The sequence below is a fragment of the Formica exsecta genome, unplaced genomic scaffold (genome assembly GCF_003651465.1).
Source record: "Formica exsecta isolate Colony F162 unplaced genomic scaffold, ASM365146v1 scaffold465, whole genome shotgun sequence".
Taxonomy (NCBI): domain Eukaryota; kingdom Metazoa; phylum Arthropoda; class Insecta; order Hymenoptera; family Formicidae; genus Formica; species Formica exsecta.
The window spans coordinates 409,856-419,264 of record NW_021851887.1 but is presented as its reverse complement, the minus strand read 5'-3'; the positions used below and the strand labels follow the sequence as shown (position 1 = coordinate 419,264).

Below are 9,409 nucleotides of genomic sequence, written 5' to 3'. Positions count from 1 at the left end.
ATTATATTTGTATGTATTTGATTTCAAATCAATATTTCTGAAGATGGAAATATAAAAATTTTGTAATATATCGTAATTTTTTGCTCTACAGATTGAAGATTATAATACATGTGCTATAATATGTACACAATTAGCACAAAATAATTATCTTCCTATTTGGAAAATTTGTTTAAATTTAGGATGTTGCAATAATTATCAGGATTTAAAAGTTAAACAAAAGTGTTTATGGTTTGCAATAAATAATGGTTCTAGCGATATATTAGGTAATGCTTTAGAACACATGCATTTGATCGAAATACAAATGCTACATAAAAATTTGGAACTGTGGATGCCATCTGCTGAATTTGAAAGTTCCAAAGGTGAAGAAAGTGAAAGCGAAGATGATTTTACAGATGCTATGACAACGGTAAAAGAATTTTTTTTTAGTAAATAATACAATGCTAATAATATTTTTTATAATTTAAGGTATATAACATAACATTATTATAATTTACAATGATTTATTTATTATCATTTATAGCCACAAGTAGAAATGAAAGAGTTTGTCCCAAAGATATTGGAAACTTCAACAGAAATTGTAAAAAGTTCCGCTAATATTGTAAAAGAATCTACATTTGGCTTAATAAAAAATATAAGTGATACCAATTTTTGGAAATCTAGACTGAACTTTAATTTCACAAACAATTTAGAAAATAATATGCAATATGAAACCGAGAATGAACAAAACACGGGAAATGCAAATCTCCAAACATTTCCATGCTTTTATGAGTCTTTGCATGAAATGTGTAAGACAAGTATTACTGAAACACAATACAACAAATATTCTATGGTAGACATACAGAATACAAAATTGAAATGTTGTCGGGCACTTTTGAGAATAACCATGTTGAGTGAATCTTCTTGTTATGGATTAGAAGTAAGCGACATTAATCATTGTAAGTATCACATTGTTATAAGAGAGAATTTACGTTGATAAAAACTTTAATTGTAAACACGAATTATGTTTATCTATAGTAAAGAAGTTATACGAGATTATTTTATTAATTTCAGTACTCCTAGAATGTGCAAAGCATACTATAGCAGACGATTGGTTATTTGGTATGACGTATTTATTGAGTTTAAATAGAGATCACATTTTGGATGCTCAAGAAGTCTTTGTAAGCTTGCCACAAACTGAATTGTATATACAAACAGCTCTTTATTATTATTCATTAGAACTGTATAAGAAATTGTATACTAATTGTGAGAAATTATATTTATACAAACCATTAGATCTAATAAGAAATATGATAGTTGTGGCACAAAATTCTGAAGAATGCGATATTGTTAAAGCATTACGATATTGGCAAAGTTTAATCAATGGAGAACAAGATACTAACACGGAACAAACAAAAGTAATAGATATAACTACATTAGAACTGAAAGAAGATAATACTTGTATATATTCTGAAGAGACTATGGAAGAAACAACAAAACTCAAAAATGAAGGACAAGAATTTGCAAAACAGATCGATATTAATAATCCGAATTCTAACGAAAGTGAAGATCTAAAAAAAGTTACTACCTCTGACATAATTGATACTGAAGAATGGACAGATGATTGGGGTGATTTTTCTGACGATAGCACAGAAGCAACTATTGATGAGCAGGATAAAATTAGATCCGAAAGAATTTCGCAAGAAGAAACTGTTATTCTAATTGATCACGCCATTACTAAATGTGTAACAGAGGAAGATCGATTTAAATTATTTCAAAAACTGTTAATTCAAATTAACGATTTAGAACAATATCAGGAAGTGAAAGAAATCGTATTGCAATGGCCGAGATTTAATATGCCAGAACATATCACATTGGATAATCATCCGATTTTAAAAATGATGAAACTGATAACTGCGTTGATTACGAAAATAGATACCGTTAATTTTGGAAACAGAATATTACAAGAATATGAAGAACTCATTGGATTACTAGCACCTAACGAGGTACTGTAATGCACATAATTTTCTTTCTTTTACAGGTGTAATTTAATGCATTATTTATTGAAATGTTTGTGATCCAGATTCTCAAGCAGTTCTTGGAGATCGAACGAGATCACATCAGTTTTGTACAAAGTCTTTATATAAGATTATGTTCCGAGGATACGTCTATGCACAAAGAAACTGTAGACCTTATTAAACAACAACGGCAGGTCAGCCTCTATTATATATGTGAATAATTAAGACATCTCTAAATTGACATCAATGATTCATTTTATTTTATTTCTTCTAGATTGTCATATTACCGCCATTAATACTGGAAAAACTTTTTCTAAATGACTTAACTGTATTATTTAGCCCAGATCACGTTGTGTATAATCAGATAATTGAACATGTCTTTATAAATGAATCTTTAACTGATATTGAGAAAAATACAAAAATACTTATACATGAATTGAAGAAACGAAAATATGTACTGGAGGCTTTAAATATCATAAGATTGATGGAGAAAATACCGCCGGCTTTGTGTACGTTTGACTCTTGTTTTCAGTTGTTAATGGAGAAATGAATTTATTCCAAATGTATAAAAAAGAACTGTGATGATTTTTTTGAATATGAGGGAAAAAGTTACATTTATAAATATTTATATTACAAATAATCTTGTTTTAAAAAGATTTATATATCTACAAAAAACATATATATATACATACATATATATATATATATATGTGAGTGTGTGTGTGTGTGTGTTTGGAAATAAAGCAATTTTAAATGTTGTATCATATATATATATATACGATACAAAATTTATATATATATATATATATACGATATAAAATTTAAAATTGCTTTATTTCCAAACACACACACACACATACATATATATATATACGATATAAAATTTAAAATTGCTTTATTTCCAAATTTAATATATTTTGTCAAGTATGTGTAAAGGATTAAACGGAACAACTTTTAAATTTTTCCTTTGTATATATGCAATAAAGCTTTTTTCTTTGATCATATATATTTTAAGAAATTTATATATTTCTTTTGTATTTATAGAATTATAGAGAAAAAAGTGACATATAATATAAAAAGGAATTATTCATAAATATAAATTTATTGTAACAAATATAAAAAAATGGATTTGATATTATTTTATAAATTATCTAACTCGCAATATCCTTATCAATATCCTTATCGATCATATCGATACCGTATCAAAACCTTTACGAAAGAACGGTAACGAGTTCGGTCGCGTCGTCCGATCAGTGTTTCTCAAATCAAATAACTCATTCGATTCAGCAAATCTCTCGCGAGCTATCAGGTAGATCTCCATCCTTTACGCATATCTCCGGTTTTATCAAAGTCTTGATAAGACTCTGTGTCTCTTAGTCATCGCGACATAGAGCCGTGTCGTGTTACACGCCCAATTACTGCTAATGTGAATATCATTGTGCGTTTGCACCCTTCCATTGTGTTAAATGTCAATGATGATTGGAGCATGGATTACACTTGCTGCGCATACGATCGCTCGTTTAACTTGGTAAACTGCTCGGTCTGTCTGAGAACTTAGTATGCCGTTTCCTTTGACCGTATAAACACGCATCTGCTGGGTAAGTAATATATTTACATACATGCTCTGCTCATACATATTTCTATTTTTGCTTTTGTTATTTAAAAGAAATATACATTATTTAAGGTAATTTAAAAAAAAATATACGTAAAACATGAGATATAATATAAAAATTTTAATTAATGCTTGCTAAATGAAAAAAAATTATGTTGCAAAGAAATATTTTTTTTTAGATATTAATATTTAAAAAGTATAATATCGTAAATTTATCTATAACTTTAAATAAGTTAATTAATTAATTAACTTTCTTTAAATAAATTATCTTAATTCTTTGAATTAATTATCTAAATTATTTATATAATTATCTATCTTATTAATGAAAATTTTATATTTTTAAGATGCTAAAAATATATATCATAAATAAAATAATCTAATATAATAATATAATCTAATAATTATATATATCGTTTGCACAAGAAATCTATAAGTATTAAGTTAAAACAATTAATAATGATATTATCATTTTGCCACAATAATATCAGCTTTTGATACATACTTTTGTTAGTGGATTGCAATTTGTGTGCTTATTGTTCTGATGTTTTTTTAATGTCAATTGATAATTTATTCTTACACTTACACACCAACATATCAAATATTACAGCCATTGCTTATCTGTGCAGTATTTGACGATTTATCGCTCGAAGAACAAAGAAGATATCCCAGCGGAGACTTTACTCATCAACTTCTCTTCGTAGGGGATATATATATTTCTCTTTTTCATCGACCCGGCTTCTCCCCCTTAATAACTCGCGGCTATTTTTGTTCCGCGTACATCGCAGCAACATGGAGTACAACGACACCCTACTCATACCGGGTCAACGCATACGTCCGCCCGTGACCGAGGAGATGGCGGTCGCCCTATTGGAACAACTCTACGGCATGAGGGCGACGAGCGTGTGTGAATTAAATGCTTATGATGATCGTAACTATCACGTGCTGTGCGACGAGACCCATGCGAATCCGCACGTTACCAGCACGGAGAAGGCCGGCTATGTTCTCAAGGTGATCAACTCTTTGGATTCCCGGAAGACAGATGTGCTAGAGGCGCAGACCGAGTTAATGATTTTTCTCAATCAACGTAACATTTGCTGTTCGTTACCAATCAAGAACGTTAACGGTGCCTACTTTTCCCTGGAAAATCTAAGAAGCGACAACACTATGGAGAAATATGCCGTAAGATTAATGATCTACCGTCCCGGTGAATCTCTATATAATGTGAAGATGACTGATAAACTGTTGCACAAGGTTGGAAATTTTACCGCCAAGATAGATGAGATCCTCGTGGGTTTCAATCATCCCGCCTATGATAATCACAAAACATTATGGATGTTCACTTCAGTGCCTCGAATTCAACAATTCACATATGCAATCAAGAGCTCACTGGATAAGCAACTGGTGCATGACGTGATCGTCACCTTCCAGAAAGAAGTACTACCGATCATGGACCGACTGGAGCAAGGGATCATACACGGTGACCTGAACGAACATAACATTATCATGAGTTCCGATGGCGAGGATATTGCCGCCGTGATCGATTTCGGAGATTGTCACAGAGCTTGTCGCATTTTCGAATTGGCTATAGTTCTCTGTTACATGATCTTGCAATCGGCCAACGTAGGAATGGGCAGACACGTCATAGAGGGTTACGAGAAGGTAAGAAAGTTGACCGATGTGGAGAAGAAAATTCTCAAGATCAGCGTATGCGCCAGGATGTGTCAGAGTTTGATAATGGGCGCTTACTCGTATTTGCACGATCCCGAAAATCAATATTTGCTAAGCACGCAGAAAACTGGATGGACGTTGTTGAAGAGATTGTGGCCCATGAGCCAAAAGGACGTGATGCAAGCCTGGGGATTGACCATTCCCTAAACACAAGCAATATTGACCTTTTTGATAAATTTTATGCAATGGCATATAATAGAGATTGTAACGATTGGCTACGCGCTGCATTTTTGTATAAATGTTTTAATTCATTTAATTCTAGACTTTTAGACAACATTTTTATGACAAATGATTGAAAATTATTTGAGAAAAATAAAGTTATAATTATTAGTAAATTAGATCAAATCAGTAATGCTAACTTTCGAATAATATGTTTAACATAACGTTTAACATATCTTTAGTTCTCATTAAATAATTTTTTAACACAACGTGATTGTTTAACCAACGTGATAAATATCATAATTAATATTTTTAAGAATGTTAAATTGTAATCTTTTTCCAATTCTGTTTTATGAATAATCTGCCTCTCTCTCTCTCTCTCTCTGTGTGCTTATTGTTCTGATGTTTTTTTAATGTCAATTGATAATTTATTCTTACACTTACACACCAACATATCAAATATTACAGCCATTGCTTATCTGTGCAGTATTTGACGATTTATCGCTCGAAGAACAAAGAAGATATCCCAGCGGAGACTTTACTCATCAACTTCTCTTCGTAGGGGATATATATATTTCTCTTTTTCATCGACCCGGCTTCTCCCCCTTAATAACTCGCGGCTATTTTTGTTCCGCGTACATCGCAGCAACATGGAGTACAACGACACCCTACTCATACCGGGTCAACGCATACGTCCGCCCGTGACCGAGGAGATGGCGGTCGCCCTATTGGAACAACTCTACGGCATGAGGGCGACGAGCGTGTGTGAATTAAATGCTTATGATGATCGTAACTATCACGTGCTGTGCGACGAGACCCATGCGAATCCGCACGTTACCAGCACGGAGAAGGCCGGCTATGTTCTCAAGGTGATCAACTCTTTGGATTCCCGGAAGACAGATGTGCTAGAGGCGCAGACCGAGTTAATGATTTTTCTCAATCAACGTAACATTTGCTGTTCGTTACCAATCAAGAACGTTAACGGTGCCTACTTTTCCCTGGAAAATCTAAGAAGCGACAACACTATGGAGAAATATGCCGTAAGATTAATGATCTACCGTCCCGGTGAATCTCTATATAATGTGAAGATGACTGATAAACTGTTGCACAAGGTTGGAAATTTTACCGCCAAGATAGATGAGATCCTCGTGGGTTTCAATCATCCCGCCTATGATAATCACAAAACATTATGGATGTTCACTTCAGTGCCTCGAATTCAACAATTCACATATGCAATCAAGAGCTCACTGGATAAGCAACTGGTGCATGACGTGATCGTCACCTTCCAGAAAGAAGTACTACCGATCATGGACCGACTGGAGCAAGGGATCATACACGGTGACCTGAACGAACATAACATTATCATGAGTTCCGATGGCGAGGATATTGCCGCCGTGATCGATTTCGGAGATTGTCACAGAGCTTGTCGCATTTTCGAATTGGCTATAGTTCTCTGTTACATGATCTTGCAATCGGCCAACGTAGGAATGGGCAGACACGTCATAGAGGGTTACGAGAAGGTAAGAAAGTTGACCGATGTGGAGAAGAAAATTCTCAAGATCAGCGTATGCGCCAGGATGTGTCAGAGTTTGATAATGGGCGCTTACTCGTATTTGCACGATCCCGAAAATCAATATTTGCTAAGCACGCAGAAAACTGGATGGACGTTGTTGAAGAGATTGTGGCCCATGAGCCAAAAGGACGTGATGCAAGCCTGGGGATTGACCATTCCCTAAACACAAGCAATATTGACCTTTTTGATAAATTTTATGCAATGGCATATAATAGAGATTGTAACGATTGGCTACGCGCTGCATTTTTGTATAAATGTTTTAATTCATTTAATTCTAGACTTTTAGACAACATTTTTATGACAAATGATTGAAAATTATTTGAGAAAAATAAAGTTATAATTATTAGTAAATTAGATCAAATCAGTAATGCTAACTTTCGAATAATATGTTTAACATAACGTTTAACATATCTTTAGTTCTCATTAAATAATTTTTTAACACAACGTGATTGTTTAACCAACGTGATAAATATCATAATTAATATTTTTAAGAATGTTAAATTGTAATCTTTTTCCAATTCTGTTTTATGAATAATCTGCCTCTCTCTCTCTCTCTCTCTCAAAAATATTTTGTGTTTCAATTCGTGCAGTTTTGTATTTATTTAATATCTTATTTCTTAACTGTGTGATAAATGACAAAGAACGATAAATTTATATAAGAGCTGCTTTCCAGCTTTTTAAAATATATATTTTATTTATTTCCAGGCGTAAAAACTGATTTTGAACAATATATATGTGACTCGTTATTTACAAAAGAAAAAAAAAAGAAAACAAACAAGAGCGATAAATTTTTCGAGCAGATTTCTATAGCCCGAAATACATAAGATATGAGTCTTAAAAACATTGGCAAGAAGACCTTTTACATAATAAACATTTATTATTTTATTAATTCCTTTAACAATGCTTGAGCGATAGCTATTTTATAGAATTGTCGCATATTTTTCCACTATTAATGATCTACATATTGTATTTATGCAGAATACGTCAATCGTTCGACTTTTCTCGGTATTCTTAACATTACATGCTTACTTGCAGAAAATATTTATTCTCGGTAATTTAATTTTATTAAACTCGGTAATTAAATTTTATTATACTCACTTTAATGAGGCTCGGAGTTACGGTCGCGCGGAGTTTTTACTTGACGAAACTGTCACACATTTACACTACCACGCGATATACTGTATTTACGCATATTACGACATTCGACCGATACTTTTCTTAGCATTCCCGATACTATACGCTTATTTGAAGACACGATATTTATTCTTAATAACTTAAAATTATAAAGGATGTGATATGAGACAAATGATATATTAATTGTTAATATCATAGTATTTTAACGCGCCCGTAACATAATTATGACCATCACAGTATTAATCACAACTCAATTGATACTTTCCTTCGTTTTTTCAATACTCGCAATGTTCGATCGCGATTCGATTTGCATTACACGGAATTCAATGTTATAACGATCGCCATCACACCATTAACGCGCGCGTGGAGATATCTGAACATTGCTGAACATCGCGGCTTCCAATTCTGTTAGAGCCATAGACTTATATACATAAGATAGACTGCGCACTGCCATTGCAAGTATAAAGACAACATTAGCAAGAAAATAATATAAAATCAAAAGAGTTTTTGTTCGATTTTCTTCTTATTTTTCCTTGAACAGGAAAATGTTTAATTCTTTATTGTTCTTTCTTAACTATATAAATGCTATTTTTTTCTTCAATGGAAGTGCGCAGTCTATCTACGCAAATCTACGTATACGTCATAACAGTCATATTTAATTTAAATATAAACTTGGAATTTCGGAATCGGACTAGTTCTAACGGAATCGGAAAAAGAGGTTGGTATAACTGTCTTCGCGATTGCCTACGAAGTGTGTCACTGATTTGTATTGCGCGCGATCGTTTGTAGTGTCGGGATGCTTGTGTAATGCAGATTTAATTGCGATCGGGCATCGTAAATATCGAGAAAAACGGAATCAATTGATCGCTGTGATTAATACTGTGACCGTTATAGTCAATTATGGTATGTTATTATCGTCATAAAGATCATTTGTTGCATCTCGGTCGCATCCGAGTCACGGTTTCAAATTACTGCAAATAAATCGTTTGCAAGTAACTGCGTAGTATTGGAAATGCCGAAAAAAGTATCGGGAGTGCCGAAAAAATTATCGGGCGTTTGTACTGTGCGTAAATATAGTTTATCGGGTCGGTGTGTGAATATACGACAGTTACAAGTTTTCAAGTAAACTTCGCGCGATCCTATTTTCAATCATTATATTGAACATATTCCGGAAATAAATATTGTCTGTACGTAAATATGCAATATCGG

The 9,409-nt window shown here is 32.9% G+C and overlaps 3 protein-coding genes across 5 annotated transcripts in view; all 3 read left to right on the top strand.

The window, feature by feature from the left end:
• LOC115241059 (neuroblastoma-amplified sequence-like) overlaps window positions 1-2,558 on the top strand; it is a 14,017-nt gene extending 11,459 nt beyond the window's left edge. For 2 of the 3 annotated variants that reach the window (XM_029816586.1, XM_029816585.1), the window contains exons 15-19: window positions 92-406; window positions 521-935; window positions 1,051-1,982; window positions 2,060-2,188; window positions 2,269-2,544. In XM_029816586.1, coding sequence (XP_029672446.1) covers window positions 92-406; window positions 521-935; window positions 1,051-1,982; window positions 2,060-2,188; window positions 2,269-2,544 — 2,067 coding nt within the window. Of the gene's footprint in view, window positions 1-91; window positions 407-520; window positions 936-1,050; window positions 1,983-2,059; window positions 2,189-2,268 lie in introns of all 3 variants that reach the window. The other variant, XM_029816584.1, reaches the window with a different exon arrangement.
• Window positions 2,559-3,411: 853 nt separating this feature from the next.
• Window positions 3,412-5,857, top strand: LOC115241067 (hydroxylysine kinase-like). Its single transcript, XM_029816607.1, has 2 exons — window positions 3,412-3,592; window positions 4,233-5,857. The coding sequence occupies exon 2, from the start codon at window positions 4,396-4,398 to the stop codon at window positions 5,479-5,481; it is 1,086 nt and encodes a 361-aa protein (XP_029672467.1). The 5' UTR covers window positions 3,412-3,592; window positions 4,233-4,395; the 3' UTR covers window positions 5,482-5,857.
• A 55-nt stretch (window positions 5,858-5,912) lies between these two features.
• On the top strand, window positions 5,913-9,403 carry LOC115241068 (hydroxylysine kinase-like). Its single transcript, XM_029816608.1, has one exon. It carries the CDS (start codon window positions 6,144-6,146, stop codon window positions 7,227-7,229), a length of 1,086 nt encoding a protein of 361 aa, XP_029672468.1. The 5' UTR covers window positions 5,913-6,143; the 3' UTR covers window positions 7,230-9,403.
• The last annotated feature ends 6 nt before the right edge of the window (window positions 9,404-9,409 follow it).